Genomic DNA, 18,505 nt, shown 5'->3' on the forward strand with positions numbered 1-18,505 from the left:
AAAATGTCAACCCTTGTGTGATAGGAGTATTTTGGCACAATTTGTTGTTGGAATGACTCTGATTGTTATGGACTGCCCCCCCAGCGTCCAGTTATTTCAAGTATCTGCTTCAGAATTAGGAATGCGTGGTCTGTGCTTCTCCCTCCCCCCAGGCTGGTGAAAGGAAAACCTGATACTCACCAGAGCTTGTCTCAGACCCTGTTCCCTGCTAGCAAGTCCAGTGGACCTTGTGGTAGAGAGTGATGTGGAAGAATAATGTGGCCCTGAAAGGTGGGCCCTCAGCCAGATTTTCCTCTTCATCCAACAAGGCCAAGTGATTTAGACAACTGAAGCAGAAGACAGGCTACCATCCACACACAGGTCTCACAATGCATCTGCATTTAGATGCAGGGAACAGAGAGAATCAGAGATTTGATAATGACCTCGCTATCAAAGGTGTGTTGCAACTTTGCACAGTAGGTACACAACTCTCCTTAGCATAAAGTTGTATCTGAAATGTCTGCATGTAGCTGGTAGCCAGCCTGATTTTCTGGAGTCAGCAAGATTCTGGGAGAAAAACATCTGTATTTTTTCATAACTATAGCTAATTACTAGGATTCCTTATGGAAACCACACACCATTATGCTGATGTAAAGGTGCCATTCTGAAGAACAGAAAGTGAAACTGATTCTTCCGTGGAGGAAGCACTGCCAGCACCATCTGGTTTTGCAGTGGAGGAGGGAATCTCACTTTTGGCACCTCAGTTTTCCCCATGATTGGTTCTACGTGCGATGTTAAATACTAGATGAATAGAGTCAGACAATATGGTTCTTCTTAAAGTTGTGTCACTCCATATTGCCATTTCTAATTTTGCCGGAGAGTTTTTGGAGGATTATGAAATAAGACTGGAAGCTGAGTTATGTGAGAAAGAAGAAAAGGCAGCACCAGAAGTAACTATTCTGTCTAAAATTCCTTTTTTAAAATCTTTTTCCATTTCCTTTACATACATGCTACTACAGTCCTTAGTTTTACAATTGCACTCCAATTGTATAGTCAGGAGACAGATTGTAGCACAGAGTCTTTCAGAAGAAAAACCTGTAGGAACACTATTTCTAACACTAAATGAGTTCCCTAAAGAACAGCTTTCACTGCTGATCATCTTTTTGTAAACATGCCATTCCCGCTCTTGCTGCTCTACTGCTGATAACAGTTGGAAAGAAAGCATTGTATTATTTTAAAAGCTTTCTCTACTTCATTTTCTCCTACTCACAGTAGAGTTGGTCCGCTGTGTACTCCCAGAAATGCGTCTTCATTGATAACTTTCAGGTATTTGTTCTTGTGCAGATAGCTGCAGAAACAGACAAAACACAGGTATTTGGAAATAGTTACCCATGGGTTAAAGATCTTCAGTTTACTTGCCTAGTAGATTTACAAAAATCATATGTAAAGGGCCACCCTGTCCAAGTGTTGAGTTGAAGGTACATGGTTGAATGTAGATAATGCAGTGCTACTGAACACTCAAAACAAAACAAAACAAAAACAAAAACAAAACAACAACAAAAAAAGCACCCAAATGGAACGATGAATTTTTAATTCAATTCTGTGTTTTTAGATTACATTTTAAAATGATTGATTAGAACATTTTTTTTAATATATATATTTTTAAGCTGGATTCCTGTTTACCGTGGTCTGAAACTGTCGTTTGAAAAGCTTAAAAGTATGAGTTGTTATTGGAGGTAATTTGGTCAAGTTCCAAATTGCTTTATATTTATCTCAGACTTTGTTCTCCGTGGCCTAATACAGTTAATGAAGGTTTTGTGGGAAGATCTGGGAGAAATAATTTGTTTCAGTAATTCCACAATTGCAGGTGTACAAAGAGAAAGCATAAAAAACCTTCAGGAGCAATAGAAGCACCAGCATCCTAGTTTTCTGCTGGAGTCACAGTGAATGTATGGCACTGAGCACTTTTTAATGACATTCTGCAAAGAGCAGATAGACATGGAACATGATGAAATGGAAAAACAAGCATTATTTTTATGCATATGGTGCCAGCTTGTGCGTGAGTTGGGTTTACTTGACACAGAGTTAGAACAAAAATGTGGTTTTGGAACAACTGTCCAGCTAAAAAGTACTTCACAAAATGCTATGGGCATGCTAATTTCTTTGACGAGGTGGTACTACAATGCCAATCCCAGTACCTCCCTCGTTAGCCAGGAGGACTGCAAGCAGCCACATCTTCTAAGCATAGGCAGGAATATGTGGAATTTGCTGAGCAATGAAGAGAGACTGAAGATGAGGTTGTGATACATACACGTGTGTGTGTGTGTGTCTATATATATACACAGACACCCCATACACATACATGTAGGGATACAGGTAGGACTTTACTGTGATAATTCTTTCTCTCAACTAGGGATTAAAACCTAGATGGTGTTTTTTCTTAGTTCAATCTAGTTCTGTCACAATGTTTACAAGATTAATAGCTTGCAGGCATCAAATCTAGTTGTGCTCGTTAACTTAATTGAATTGGAAATTGATGTCTTATGATGGCAGTCATTTACCAAATATAGTAGTCCCTGGAGAAAGATGAACGAACATCTCTCTCTCTTGGCAGAGGGACACTACATAAGCAATGAGATACTACAGTCCAAGCATTTTGTATCTGTATTATGGTAAGTCAAGACCTCTGAGAGAAGCTTGAACTAAGGCAGCAGTGGAGATGGTGAAAAGCTGCAGGGCTGAGCTTCAGAGCAGAAGTGCAGTGCAATCCATTAAAGAGAACACAGAAAATTGCCAAGGGGAATGTGTAATCCCCTTGATGAAAAGGTTGTAAAATGATCAATGCTATAAAGGCCCTGAAGGAACATAGTGCCTTAGGCACCTGTGACTATCCCATTTATACTCAGAAGGTTTTTCCTCTTTGTATCAATTTTCTGTGTAGTGAGAAAGGTAAAGTCTAATGGCCCAGTAGCAAGCCACAGATTAAAACATGAGACTGTGGTCTAGGAGCAGCAACAACAGCCCCAAGCTTCAGTATTACAGGCAGCTCAGGTTTGGCAGAAGCAGGAAGAGGATCTCCTGCTGATAGGAATGGGACAACAGTCGATCACTCAGGCCAAACAACTGCAAGTGGCAGAATCCCTTGAATCCATTTTGCCAACAAGGATACAGGGCTGGTGGAGGTCTTGCAGTGCAAAAATGATGAAGAATAACACGACAGCAGGTGATTTGTAAAATCTTGCTCCTCTTAAGTCCAGCTAAAGGACAAAAACCTTGCAAGGACTGCAGACAGACTGCCTGATGGAGATCATGTTTGAAAGGGTAGATAAAAGCAGAGAAGAATGCCAATGATGTGATCAGCAGAAAAAGAGAGAAACAGGAGGAAACAGTGTTGCCCATGTGAAGCCAGGTGACATTGCTCCAAATGTCACCTATCATGTTCAGAATGTCATTGTTCAGAATTGTTAAGATAATTATAAGTATGATAATCTTAAAAAGAGGATTTTTGTAAAATTTCAGTGCTGTTGGCACAGAAATGATAAGATACCCAGACCAGACCTATTATAGAAATTCAATGACATGAAAGGGTAAAGAGTTTGATATTACTGATTCAGGCAGTAATACTAAAGGTGAAGAGGGAAGGTAAATGTCAGGATGCTGGGTACTATAACTATTATAAACATTTTAAAGCTAGCTTGTGATGTAGCTAGGAAGGCAAAAAATATGAAAGAAAGGTTGTACACCTGCTTTCAGAGGGTGTCAATGAAGATGCTGTGCCCACTGTGCCAGTTAATGGCAGAGGTATATTCCCTGTCAAACCTTTCTTAATTCTAATCTCTGTAACAAAAACACCATTTGAGGTGGTGGCTGTGGAGATATTTCAGTCAACTCAGAAAATGCAGAAGACCACCATTTTACCTCTGTGCTGCAAGAATCTTTCAAATTCAGATAGGTGAACTGGGGTTTGGCTGTAAAAACAAAGTCAAAGCACTTGTTTGGTTTGGAAAAAAAATCAGGTAAAAATTTGAATCCCATCCTAGTTGATGTCATTGGCAAATCTTCCTTAACAGTCGTTGTATACAAGCTTACATTACAGAATCACAGAATCACAGAATTTCTAGGTTGGAAGAGACCTCAAGATCATCGAGTCCAACCTCTACCTAACGCTAACAATCCCCACTAAACCATATCCCTAAGCTCTACGTCTAAACGTCTTTTAAATTGTGCATTACTATTTTATGTAGGTAGTTGTATAAAATATTTCAACTCAACAAAGCATTGATCACCATAGTGAGAAATGAGCAGAAGTAAATGCACTTCAGCTGGGTTATACAACGCTAAATCTTAGGGAGCCATGCCAGGATAAAATTTCTGGCATGTTACTTATTGGACATTGCCCATGCCTAAAGCCTTGCTTCTTAGAGAGAAAAACAGCCTATTCTTTCTCCTCATCTATTGGTGTTTGAAATAAGCTTTGTTTCTTCAAAAATATATGACATTATAGTATCACATTACATTTGTGCTTTCTCAGAAGAACTCAGACTTTTATATTCAGTAAATGACAGCCTAGTCACCTTTGGTTTGAACTATTGCTTCAGTTTGCAGATTTCCTCATGATTTTGTCTGCTAATTAATGCAAACATCAAAAACAGAGCAAGAGCTAAGAATTAATCTAAGATTTCAACATCTAGGTTGTAGTTTTGAAGGACAGAAAAACCTGCCTGACCTAATACAACCCGTCTGCTTTAGTAATTAGACATTGTTATACAGCCAAGTTTTCCCCAACATTTGAACACTATAGTGAGTGATAAACCTCAAATATAATAGTTTGCATATGCAATAAAAGTCTTCAAACTTACAAATAGAAAGAGCTAGGTGGAGACTTAGGGAAAGGTCATAAGCGTGTGTTACCAAGGAGGGGCTACAACATTAGCTGCCAGTTTCCACATAGATGAGTCAGGCCCATCAGAATGTACAGTTTCCTGACGCTAATTGATTTCAGTTGTTTAAGCTTTTACTTTGATAGGTACCTCTTTAAAAATTGAAAGAAATAAGACTCTAGTGAATAGTTATTTGATAAAGAAAGTTTATGTATAGCCAGCATAAGTTCTTCCAAGAGTTCCTTTAATCCTGCTTTTACGCATGGCCAAATGGTATAGAGTGTCATTTAAATACAGGGCAGAAAAGAAAACCACAATTGTGATACCCATGTGTATAAACAAAAGTCGAAAGGCTAACAAATCACATGGGTGAAGTGGAATATCTGCCCTTGGTGGGGACATTAGAATAACAGTCATTTTGGAAAGTTGGTGGAAGGCAATCAGATAAACATCACCATCACAATGCAAAGTACGCAGGAAGTCTAGAGTAGGATAAGCAGATGGTTTCATAGTGCTATCAGTAAAAGAAGGGGTTTTGATCATTTTGTTTTAAAATCAGATCAATAAGCTAATGATAAGCTAATAACCAATGACTAATACTGAATCTTGATGGGCTCAAGTTCCAGGGGTAGGTGGGAAATATATTTTTTCAGGTCTGTACTACCACTGCCCCACCAGGACAATGTCACTGTAGTATGCAGAGGAGCATCAAGAAACCTTAGGAGGACATGAGACAGTAATAGGGCATTTAAACTACTGTGTACAATAGGACAATGTCATGTCAGGGCATGACAAAGATATGAGTATTAAGACATTATCAATGCATGCTTCATAAAGTAACAAGTTAGAGAGTCCATCTGAGGAAAAACAATTCTTGATTTCAATTTGAGTGGCTTACGGGATCTATTTCAAAATGTTACTGTCTGAAGTCTGTTTTGTAAGATCAGCCACCAGGTACTGATAATCAGCAACTTTGTAGGCCCAAAAAAGACAAAGAATATACCACAGCTAGAGTCTTCAAAAAGGAGAAATACATATGTATGAGAAAAGTTCTTTAAAAGTAAACAAAAAGAAGCAGGTATAAAAGTTGAATTACCACAGGTGTTCTGGGAACTCTTTAGGGACACCATTTTGGAGATACAGAGAACATGTGAAGAGCATGAGATGGTAAAAGAAAACCAAAATACCGATGTAGTGGGTTTACGTGGCAAGGTTTTGGTAGCAGGGAGCCATAGGGGTGGTTTCTGTGAGAAAGATCTAGAAGCTGCCCCATGTTTGGGAAGGGCCCCATTGTTTTCAAAGCTGAGCCAATAAGCGATGTTGTTTTGCGCCTCTGTGAGAGCATATTTAAGACAGGGAAAAAAACGCTGCGCCAGACAGCAGCTGGGAGAGTCAAGGGAGTGAGAAACAGCCTGCAGGTGCCAAGGTCAGCGTAGAGGGAGGGGGAGAGGTGCTCCAGGCGCCGGAGCAGAAGTCCCCTGCGGCCTGTGGTGAGGACCATGGTGAAGCAGGATGTCCCCCTGCAGCCCATGGAGTACCACGGTGGAGCAGGGTTCCATGCTGCAGCCCGTGGAGGAGACCACGGTGGAGCAGGTGGCCCTGCACCGATGGAGGCTGCCGCCTGTGGAAGACCCCTGCCGGAGCAGATTCCGGGCCGGACCTGTAGCCCGTGGAGAGGAGCCCATGCAGGAGCAGGTGACCCGGCAGGAGCTGCTGCCCATAGGGGAGCCAGGTTGGAGCAGTTTTCTCCTGAGGGATGGACCCCGTGGTACGGACCCATATCTGGAGCAGTTCTGGAAGAGCTGCTGCATGTGGGAAGCCCACACCGGATCAGTTCATCAAGGACTGCATCCCGTGGGTGGGACCCCACAGCACAGGGGACGAGAGTGACCGAGAAGGAGCGGCAGAGAAGAAGTGCTGTAGACTGACCATAACCCCCATTCCCTGTTCCCCTGCGCCGCTCGGGGGGAGGAGGTGGAAGAGGGTGGATGGGGGGGAAGGTGCTTTTGGTTTGCTTTTTCCTTTGTTTTCTCACTTCTCTTGCTTGTTAGTAATAGGCAATAAATCTATCTCCTTATGCCGAGTCTGTTTTGCCCGTTACAATAATTATTGCGTGATTTTCTCGTCCTTATCTCAATCCTTGAGCCCTTTTCACATATTTTCTCCCCATTCCTCTTTGAGGAGGGGGAGTGAGAGAGCGGCTGTGGTGGAGCTTGGCTGCCCACTCGAGCGGAACCACGACAACCGAGTATTCAAACTCCTCAACTGAGATGAAAAACTGAAAAATGCCAATAGGTCCAAAGATATTTTTACAAAATATTTTTACTAAAACTGTGTTTTCCTCTGGGGGTTAAAGATACGAATGAAAAGTGCTGACCAGCTATTTCAACTAACATATAGTTTCACATACCTTTATTTTTTCAGAAAGTGTTTAAAAAACTTTTATTTCTCTTCTTTCATAGTCCAAGGTTATTTATGCCATCCCCTATATTGTAGCTGGACACAGCTTTCTCAAGGTGTTTTTTTTGTTTTGTTTTGTTTTTTAAGCTAGATTATTTCAGTGACAAGGTTTACTGTAGTCCTACAACCAATTTATGAGCATAAGGAGTGATGGAATACGAATAAACAGATTAGAGAAGAAGGGAGTTTTCTCAACATTTTCTTCCAAAGGATCACTTAGTTAAAACCAACTAAAGTTACAGTTTTATTTCAGCTTCTGGTTTTAAAGTAAGCCCATAGATTTTAACAAACAGGGAGTAAAAAACAAAACAAAACAAACCCACAAAACAACATTGGCCACACATTTACAGAGCAGCACTATAACATTAAATGGGTTCTGGACATAAAACATGTTAGTCTGTTTAAATATTGTTGGTTTATGAAATGAAGGTTAAATGATGAGCAGACAAAAGACGTGTGTTGGTAAATTAGCAATATTAAGGATTCATCATGTGGTTTTACCACACCATTGCTTATCTTGACTCTGAGCTCAGCCAACCATTATAAATGATCCCTGGGAGTGTATACCAAAGTAAATATATTCCTTTGGAGTTTATTTTTGTAATTAGATTTTGAGATTGCACACTCTCCGTTTCAGTACTTTAGCTCTGTAAAAGCTCATCTCAAATATATTTTGCCATTTGCTGGAACTATATTTTTAAGAAACGTCTTTCCTTCCTTGCAGAAATAAACACTGGTGCAGGAGCACCACGTTGCAGAAAGTCTGCAGAAGTGACACAGTTCAAACTGTATCTTAATGTTGTGTTAGATGAGGGATTCAATTTTCAGATGAACACTGTTCAGTAAAAGTATTCACCTCTTCATTCATGATTCTTTACTTCCCTGCCTTTATACAACAATTATATACTTTTATTATATATTATATACTGTGGCTTGCTCTAAAACACAAATCCTTGTTGAATGAGAAGATTTAGTAGGTAGCACCATTATTTAATATGATGCAGGAAATCATTTATGCAGAACTGCACACCTATATCTGTGTTAGTTGTTTTCACCTCATTGAATTACATAAGTCAATACTGCAAGAGTGGTTGAAAGACATGCTATGTTGTAGAAGGTATCCTCAGAGATACCCAAAATTTCTGAAAATTTCTAGATGGTATATGGAATCTTTGAATGATTTCTCAAAAAAAAAAAAAAAATCCCAATGTTTTCCTTTTTTTGCCTTTTTTCTTCCTTGAGGTCATCGTTCAAAACCCATTAAAATCTCTTTTTCTTGTTCTTTTTCACTCTTCATTACATCTAGTCCAAAGGGCCTTGCATCAGACCCAGAGGAAAACAGCTACTTTCTTTGCAGTTCAGCGTTAGATAAACAGGACTTCAAATTAGAAATGTCAGAATACAGAAAATGAAATATTTGCCTTTTGCATTAACTTAATGCTGCTGTTAGAAACAACAAGTCTCCAAGCTTGCACTCAACAGAATTACACCTTATCTTGGCATATGGTAATCAAACTACTTCAGAAAATTAGTTTAGAAATTTCAATATATTTTATCAAACAGATAAAGACTTCATCACTGATGTTCTGCTCCCTAGTTTGCCTTGTAAATCTGGAGTAGTGCTTTGCTTTAGGTAAATGTCATATGATTTAATTAGGAGAAAACTGTTTGTTGTAATGAACCATTTTTCCTGCTGGTAGACAAAGCCCTGAAGGTAAGCCTATTTTTAATTCTTTAGTATATATTTTTTGTCTTTAATGCTTTTAACTAGCACATCATAACCAGTCTCTGGAAAGATTCACTTAAAAAATACTACTTATAAACTTTTTCTGAAAAAAAAGTAAGCAGTATCTGCAGAACCTGGTATGTGTTTTCTCCTTTTCTACTTCCACCCATTCAATAAAGCAGATGTTTGAGCCCCTGAATCGCATAAAAATACGTTTTCACTTGATAATAATAAGGAAAATTCCAGTAAGACCAGAAACAATAGTCCTTACACACTACCAGAGAAGCAAAAAGAAAAATTTCTACAAAATCATCTATAAACTGTCAAAGTGGAAGAGCTGCACAGTTCATATATTGGCTAATACTTAGAAAGGTATTAAGCATTTCATATACAGATTAGCAGGATTTGGTCAAGACACTGAATTCATTTAGCCATACTTTGCATCTTGTGATTTTTGTAGGCACTAGTACAAACACTATGTCATCATGAAAAACTTCCTTTTTCATATGAAATAACTGAACTAAAGTGAGTAAAATAAGACCTATCCCGATTCTTTAGTTTAATTTCAATCTTTTCAAATTAAGGTGTTAAGGAAGAAAAGGTGGTTTGCAAAGATTCAGACCATGTGAAAAATGGTCTTACAGACTTTTTTATACAGTTAAAGTCCTATTTAAAATAAAGAAGTACTGAAAATAATTGTGTATTCTCATACCTCTCTGCTTAACTTAAGAGCTCACAATGAAGAAAGCTCTTTAACTCATGAGATAGATTGCCAATCAGATTCTAGTCAGGCCTCTGTAGGAGCTGAGTAAGCTCTGCCAAATCGAATGGAGCCTCTGAAATCTTTTGAGATGTGTTTTGTGTTAATGATTGATTAAGATTATTTTGGGAACAGTGTAAAAAGGATATTTAATCACTAGATAGTTGTTTTCCAGAAACTACAATAAGGTGAAAGGAAAGCTGGAATGGTTGCTTCATGTTTTGGACATGCACATCTCATTTCTAGTGCAAATGACTGTTTCTTCTCAATTGCTTCCAGCACTTTTTTATTTTTTATGTTTTTTTTTTTTTTTTTCAGGTAAGATATTTCTGTGAAACGGCTGCTACCATTATCAGTATTACAGTTGTTAAAATAAACTGCCTTGTAGGTAAAACAGCATAATTGTATTTGAAATAGTCTTAGAAATCTTACTGATCATAATTTATTTTATTATAGCTTCAAGCCAGAAAGTTAAACAAAATTTACAGTAGAATTACCTGCCATTATTTTATATATATATATATGTATTAACAGCTCAGAAATAAATCAAAGCACACTGCAAAAGACATTAAAATGCCCATATTTTTATTGCTGGCTGAAATTAATATCCTTTTTTTTGCTCCTTAAAAACAATTAGAATAAGATATGCATTTGAGAGCCTCCAGCAAGAATACAGTATTAATTATAGTTGTGTTTTTTGTATAGTTTGTTGTTTTATTTTTTCCCTGAAAGAAGAAAATGATCTGCTACTTACATAGCATCTAGATTTGTCCCATTAAAAGCATGGCCTTGGATGCTGGTAAAACCATTATTGTAGAGTTTGCTGCAAGCAAAAAAATAAAAATAAATTAGTGTATTTTGGGGATGCTTCAATAACTGAATACCTATCATCTTATGTATCATTTTCCTTGGCAACAGCACATTTATGGATGAGTTAATTTTAATATCTTGAAGAAGCAGCAATTATAGTGCAAGGTCAAGCAGATGCCCAGCAGCATTCTTGCAGAATTAAGAATACTGTGTGGCAGTTGTGCTATCTTTTTACTTCTTTTTACAGCAAAGATAGAACTAGACTAAAATGGCTTGCCATAGCTTTCCTACTCCCAAGGTAAAAACAAGGAAACGGAATTCTGCAAGGACCGATTAAGGAAATAATGCATACAATATAGGTACCTTTTTACTCTAAGGCCTGTGTGAATATTTCTAATTTATTTAGAATTCATTCTTTACCCTTTTAGTACTGCCCTCCCTAGTTGAGATCCTAACTCATTACAGTCATTTTCTCTCCCCTCTCCTCAGTCCTTTTTTGTGGCTCACATCGAGTATGACTTGCATAACTGAATTAAATATAATTCTTATATTCTTATATAATTCTTATATTCTTAAATATAATTTTAAACATTTTTTCTCTTAAATAGGACTTCTGGCACTTGCCACCCATTAGTTTTCATAATATATGCCACTTAGGTTGCAAAAAAGTTAAAGACAATTCTAACCATACTGTAGCTTTAGAGAAGGAAAACTAAAAGTTTTTGCCTTTGATTTTCACCAGTATAATCATTTCTTGCCATTGTCATACCAGAGCAAGAATGTTTTAGTAAGCCAGTTTACAGAAAAGTAGCTTGATTCAAATTACTGCCACGGTAGAGGATTTATGCAAACTAGATTATGGATACTACATATGATGCTTCTCTGTTACAAACTACTTAGAGAGTAGAACCAAGTTATATTTTTTAACATTACCATGTGCCTGAGAGACCAAGGCAAAATAATTGCCTTGTGACTTAAACTGGAAGGACTTACAGGGTTAGAGATTCATTACAGAGCCCATGGAAAGCATTTGCAGGCACTGAAGTCATGAAAGGATTATCTGCAATTTCACTGGAAAAGGAGACAAAACATCACAGTCAAACATCTGCCTAATAGAACTTCTCCAGAACAGTCTTGTTATTAATTCTTCTCTGCCTTGATAATAAATAAAAGTGTAGAATAATTGTTTAGTTACACCTACGGTCAGAAGTGGGATGATAAAGAATCAAGTAGGTTCCAGCAGTCAGGAAGTGAGCTTGTGAAGTAGTTGGGTTTTAAAGTCCTGGTGAGGTGTGCCAGCCTGTGTGAATCCCATGGTTAACAGCACAGACAGATTAATTTTCCCAAAAGCCAAAGAATTAACAAAGTAAATAATGCTGCAATGTCAATGGAGTCAACCCAAATGATTTTAGAGTTGAGATCCTGCTGTTTAGCTATGCTCGGCTGAGCCATCAGATAATACGTTGTTCAGGACAGGCATTTCACTTTACAGAACTGCATCTAACGCAAGTGAAATAAAAATTTACTGTGTGATCTAACCTAATGAATTTTCTCAACTCTTGTCCAAATGAGTGTTTCACCGTCTGTCATTTCTTAAATACTTAAGAAATGCTTTAATAAAGAAGTAAGCTTAATAAAAGAAATACTTAAGAAATTTGTATTCTCAGAGCAAAACTCTGTTGTGATAAAGAGACAAAGAAAAAACAAAACCTATGACTAAAATGGAGAGGATAAAAAGCTGGCAGAAACAAAAGTGTCTGATTGTCCCTTTCCTGCTTTTTCCTGAATCATATTACAGTCTGGAAAATGAAATATTCTGCAAATTCTTATTTTTGTCAGATGACATTCTTGTGGATGAGACATGATCTATTAAGGCCAGATTATAATGTACATCAGCTGAGAAGTCCTAACAATAGTTCATGTGACAAGAACAATTTTGTTCCTTTCCTGTGCATATCATGTGTGTTAACACTGAACTGTACTACAATTATCTTCATTCTTCATTTCACCAGTAGCTGTTTTCCAGCACAAATTATTCTGGTTTGGCATTTTTCAGATTGCTTTACGTTTCTAAACAAGTGTTTACTTCTAAGTTGCTTATAGGCCACTGTTGTGGTTTAACCAGGCAGGCAGCTAAGCACTATGCAGCTGTTTGCTCACTCCCCTGCAGTGGGATGGGGGAAAGAATCAAAACAGGTAAAATACAAGATGTCATTGTTGAGATAAGGACGGTTTAATAAAAAAAGAGAAAGAGGAAGAAGGCAATGCACAACACAATTGCTCACTACCAGCCAGTTAACACCCAGACAGTCCCTGAGCAATGGCAGCCCCCGCCCTGGCCAGCTCCCCTCATATTACTGTTCAGCACCATGCCATGTGGTCTGGGACTTCCCTTTGGTTGGTCTGGGCCAGCTGTCCTGGCTGTGTCCCCTCACATCTCCTGGGGCACCCCTGGCCTCCTCGCTGGCAGGGCAGTATGAGAACCAGAAATGTCCTTGGCTTTGCAAGCACTGCTCAGCAATAACTAAAACATCAGTGTATTATCAACATTATTTCCATCCTAAATCCAAAACATAGCACTATGCTGGCTACTAGGAAGAAGACTATCCCAGCTGAAACCAGGACAACCACAAAGGTGAATACTGATATAATGAACACTTTTTCCCCAGCTATACTTTATATATCACTTAGAAGCCTACTATTCTTCAAGAATAGGTTCTTTTTCTTGATAATAGAAGTGAAAAGATTATTTTTCATCGAAGTATACACCGGCAATTTCAAGATAGGCATTTCTAAACATTGATGATATCCAGTTCTGTTTTCACTTAGTGTAAGAGTCATTCCAAGAAGTAATCTCTTGGCTAAGAGCATCTGCAATCAGGACGCTTCAGTTAAGTGCTGCTGTCACTGGGAGGGCTGAGCTCTTGTAAGTTGCACTGTTGGGACACTTCTGTCAGTGTCCACGAGGCCAAATTACTCACTTGGAAGCACAGACACAATGGTTGTATGAACTTTTACTTCTGTTTCATATAGCCTGTTTACTTCTTGTTTCTCTCTATATAGTAAGAGTAGGGTTTAATTCGCAACACAGTAATGCTTAAGCTGAAGCCCATTTGATCTCTGAGGATCTCCCTAGTAGTTCTTCAGATTAAATATATCTCACTCAGAGCTCTGGCTAACTCAGATTTCCATCCTAGAGGCCTACAGCTAAGGCAAACAGCATCTTCAGGTTATGGAGCAGGAGGTAGTACAAGGTTTACCTCTAGTCTCAGAAGATCCTTGGGAAGTAAAATCTTGCTTAATGCAGGTCTAGACTTTTCAGCAAAACAGCCAGCATTTCCAGCTCTGAGGGTCACCTGGCCACCGGCATACCATGAATACAGCGGGGACAATGACCATTCACAGAATCACAGAGTGGTTGAGGTTGGCAGCGATCTCTGGAGGTTCAACCCCTCCCCTGCTCAAGCAGGGTCACCTAAAGCAGGTTGCCCAGGACCACATCCAGGTGACTTTTGAAGAGCTTCAAGGAGGGAGACTCCACAGCTTCTCTGGGCAACCAGTGTGAATACTTAGTCACCTGCACAGCAATAAAGTCTTTTCTGTTGATCAGTCATAACCTCTTGTGTTCCACTTTGTGCCTGCTGCCTCTTGTGCTGGCACTGGGCACCTCTAGAAAGAGTCTGGATCAGTCTTCCTTGCACCCTTCCTTCGGGTACTTATAGACATTGATAAGATACACCCTGAGCCTTCTCTTCTTCGGGCTGAACAGTCCCAGTTCTCTCAGCCTTTCCTCATAGGAAAAGTCCTCCAGACCCTTCATCACCTTGGTGGCCCTACATGGGGCTCTTTCTGACTTGACTCAGAACACCACTTTGCAGCACTGCAACAACACCTACAGTATTCCACCAATCACCTCTCTGCAAGTTACCTTCTAGAATAATACCTCTGATTTTCAATAGCCTCTTACTTAGCCCATCTAGCTGTCAAGCCTCTTCCAGCTGAACGCTGCTACCATATAGAGACTGCAACACCTAGGTAGTGACTGAGATACTTTAACCAGCCTGCAAGTCTTCATCTGAGCTGCTCCTTCTTGGCTTGATTGCAACCCTGAATTTGGGCTCAAATTGTAGGTTAAGGCACAGAGAAATAAATAGGGTTTGCTTTCTAAATGGAAAGAAACACTTGCTCTTTTAATGATAGTACTCTTTGTTTCTGAAATACCTTTAAGGATAGCAATGGGATATACACCACCACTACCCCTGCCACATTTGCACTCCCTTTCTCCAAGAAGCCATTCTGCAATTTGCTTCAAGCCATTGAAGCAGTGAAGGGTGGGCAGGAGAAGAGATCTTAAATTCAGCTAAAGTAAATGGTTTTTAAGGTGTTTTAGTGTGATGTAGGAGTGCTTCGTGTGAGCAAACTCAAGTAAATTAGCAAAGCTTGCTAGTAGGACTCAGCTGAGGACTGCAGTTAATAAGAGAGGGCTCCACCTAGGAAGTCTTGCTTAAAAGTAGTTAATTATCACTCCTTGTGCTTTGCTTGTTCAGTGGGATAATAGAGTTGTGCTTAAAATGTGACTATATAAGTAAGGTTAGGCAAGAATATTTAAGCAAAGTATCTATTCATATAGGCTTATGCTGTGACTCTAAAAGAAGATATGTACCTTGTTCAACTACTGTGAAACCAGGTGAGTGACAGAAAGGAGACAGGCACTCTCTCTTAAGGGTGTTTTCTTAAAGTAAAGCCAAATAGTTTCCAGGAAAGATGTGACCCTTTGTTCACAGGAGGCTTACGGGTGAAAGGCTTTTCTGCCTTGGCTGGATTGGTACTTGCAGGCTGCTGTCTGATGTTTTGATAACAGAAAGAAGACTTGCTATCCATCGCAGTAAGGGCAGAAGTATGAGAAGTAAGGGAAAGGAAGGTGGCTGCAAGTAGGAGAGAAAGAAAGGAATTCAGAATACCTAAACTAGCGAGAGGCATTGGTGCTACCAGAATTACATCAATGTCTACGGACACAAAAGGCTATTCTGGAGGTTGCTGCATCCACTTACAGTGGATATCCATATTCAGTTCCCTCAGTGTGCTGCAGTCATTATGTACAGGGGAACAGTGATGGACCCTGAAGAAGCCTTATGATGTTAGGGAAGGGAGAAGTGTGCTTGTTGCAGTTATGAAATAAGGATATTACAGTCAGGACTAATGGAGCCCATCAGCTGAGGATGTGAATTTATACATAGGATTGCTGTTGTGCTAGAGGTACTGCTAGCTCTTCCCACGGACCCCCAGGGCTCTTCCTAGTGTTAGCAGCTCATTAACAATCAACCACAGTCTGAGGCCTGGTAATGTATGTCCAGAAGCACTGAGATACAATAATTAAATTTCAACAGTGCAGGTAGGTTCTTAAAAGAAGGAGTGGCAGTGCCTGATGTTAGTTCCTACTAGTTTCTTACAGCACAGATCTCTTATTTTTTTCCCAAACTGACACCAAAATTGGGTGTCTGCCTGTGACTATACTGGTGGTGTAGTAAGAGCAGTGTGAATTCAGATAGCCTGCGGTGAACTCAGGCTCTTAAAGGAGGCCTGTGATGGGCTAATGTAGAGGAAGTAGTGCAAATTAGCTAAGGTACAGCTTGCTGTGCTGTGGCCTCCCAGGTTTTCCAAGGCTTTTTGGTATTTGCTGCAGCACAGACATTTAGGATGTTCAGAAGTACTCTTAGGGCTGCAGGTATGGATGAACGCATGTTGTGCCAGCCTGAGCTGACCTCATTGTCATGAAACCAAGGTGCTCCTGAGTTACAGACTTAGAAACTCTATTTCTAAGCTTTGGTAATTTGCTTTTTTAAACTCCTTTTCTGTTTTGGGATTTCCTGTATTAAAACATGAGTTGTATGAAGCAACATATTTGGGGTAAAATAAACCTTCACCAAAATGTGAAGGCTTCCTTAAAATCTTTCTTCTTGTGAAATCTTCCTTAAGGTTCAGGCCAACACTGAGCTTTTTTAAAAGTGTAAAGATAAAAAAAATTGCTGTAAAGATTTTCCATTTCTCCTGCTCTTGAGCTGTCTGTACTCAAAAGAAAGAAGGCAGATAGCCAGCTGAGGTTATGATTCAACAATGTGGGACATTAGTGGATGCTAGTATCTGAAAATGTGTACCACAAGCTCACCATGCCAGCACAAATTTGTCAGAAAGATGTTGACAGGCTGACTACATGTTAGCAGGCTGCATGTTAGACCACGTCCCGTGTGTTATACTATTCTGATGTCAGGCTAATTCAGCTATTGCACAGCCAGTGTTAAAACAAAATAAGAGCAAAAGGCCTATAGAAATTATGTATCATGTTCTTTGGGTAATTTAAGAGAAATGTGATTGTGTGTCTCATCCAGGTCAAATTTTATAGTGCTAGATGACCTGGCATTTTCCAGATTTGATACTAATGATCGTTGAACTACAGCTTGAGGAAAAGTACTTTGACAGGCGTATTTGATATTTTTCTCTAAAATGTAAGCCTTTACAGTTGGTTTTCTTGGGATCTGAGGATGGCAGAATTCTAACCATGATACTTACAGTAAAAAGTTCACATCAGATGAGTAGATTTTGGTGAGGTCAGGAAATACTTTGAGTCCAGTATTAAAAATACCACTAAAGCAGAGAGAGGAGAAAGAATTACATGTAGGGGATCACCAGATAAAGACATACAGTGTATTTAAATCATTCAGCAGTGCAGTATCAGTATTTCTTTATTGTCAATCAATTCACTGTCCAAATCAACTCTCCAAAATATTATGATGGAAGAATAAAATAAAAAATAAATCAGAATACCAAATTTATGGTAAGTGATAGAATCTAAAAGATGGAAACACAGAATAAAATGCAGATAAGTAGGTGTGCAGGGGGAAGTAGCCTGTGAAGTAAGTAGGGAGGAAAAAAAAAAACACAAAACAACTTAGTGCACATTTCTGAGATTAAGGCTGCTTCAGACTCTTGTCTGGGCCCCAAATCCTCTGTCTTTCATTGAGGCTCAGAGCTGTTGAAATACCTCTAAAAAGGAAAAAATGTTGTCTTCCAAACAGTCTTCTAACATGAATACAGTTAATTCCCCTTATTTCTGAACTTCTGTAGGGTTCAGGAAATACAGTTCTCAAATTTTAAAACTATTTTGAAATTAAATAGTGTTGATTACATTCTTTTTTTTTTAATCACTTTTGATAGATAGGAAAAATCTGGAAAGTCTTTCTTCCTTGTTGCTATCCCCACCACAAGCACACAACTCTTTTCAGAGTCTTCTGAACATTACTAAAAATTACAGAAGATAATCTTTCTCTTCTTCTATTTCCTGTGCAATAATTTTATAATTCTGTGGTTTGGTTACTCTGTGCTGCTCTTCATATATATAGAGAGAATATATATATAGATATAGAGAATCCCCAAGGATTTCTTTCTACCATAGAAGTCATATGAAATCAGATATAGACTTATTTGTCACATGTAGCTGATGGATATTCTCTAAAACCCTATATAAATATCCAGCAAATAGAAAAGATGTGTAATTTCTGTTATATCTCTCTTCACAGTATTCCCTAGATAAATATAGTATGACAGCACCATCATTAGCAGAATACTAGCTGTGGAATGTGGTCAGGCAAAAATTTGTGTATTGCACTTAATAGATCACAAGAATAGTAAAACTACTGATGAATTTGTGAACCTTTTCCTTTCTTGCAAAAGTAGTTAAAGTTCCAACCACTTATTATAGCTGATGTTCTGTCATTAAAATAAACATGGAAAAGCATTGCAACCATTTCTAAAATGAAATGCAAATAAACTGTTGTGTAAAAATAAATAAATAAAAAATAAAATAAAAAAATAGAGTTCTCTGTAAGGCTTAAG

At 38.7% G+C, this 18,505-nt stretch overlaps 1 protein-coding gene across 3 annotated transcripts in view; it reads right to left on the bottom strand.

Moving 5' to 3' along the window:
• The window catches only part of TSHR (thyroid stimulating hormone receptor), a gene marked incomplete at its 3' end in the record, with an annotated part of 65,276 nt that overhangs the window by 11,644 nt on the left and 35,127 nt on the right, over nt 1-18,505 (bottom strand). For all 3 annotated transcript variants that reach the window (XM_084287016.1, XM_084287015.1, XM_084287014.1), the window contains 4 exons: nt 17,183-17,257; nt 11,609-11,686; nt 10,560-10,628; nt 1,250-1,327 (listed from right to left, as the gene is read on the bottom strand). In XM_084287016.1, coding sequence (XP_084143142.1) covers nt 1,250-1,327; nt 10,560-10,628; nt 11,609-11,686; nt 17,183-17,257 — 300 coding nt within the window. The remainder of the gene's footprint in view (nt 1-1,249; nt 1,328-10,559; nt 10,629-11,608; nt 11,687-17,182; nt 17,258-18,505) is intronic.

The sequence above is a fragment of the Netta rufina genome (assembly GCF_964035555.1).
Source record: "Netta rufina genome assembly, chromosome: 5".
Classification (NCBI taxonomy): Eukaryota; Metazoa; Chordata; class Aves; order Anseriformes; family Anatidae; genus Netta; species Netta rufina.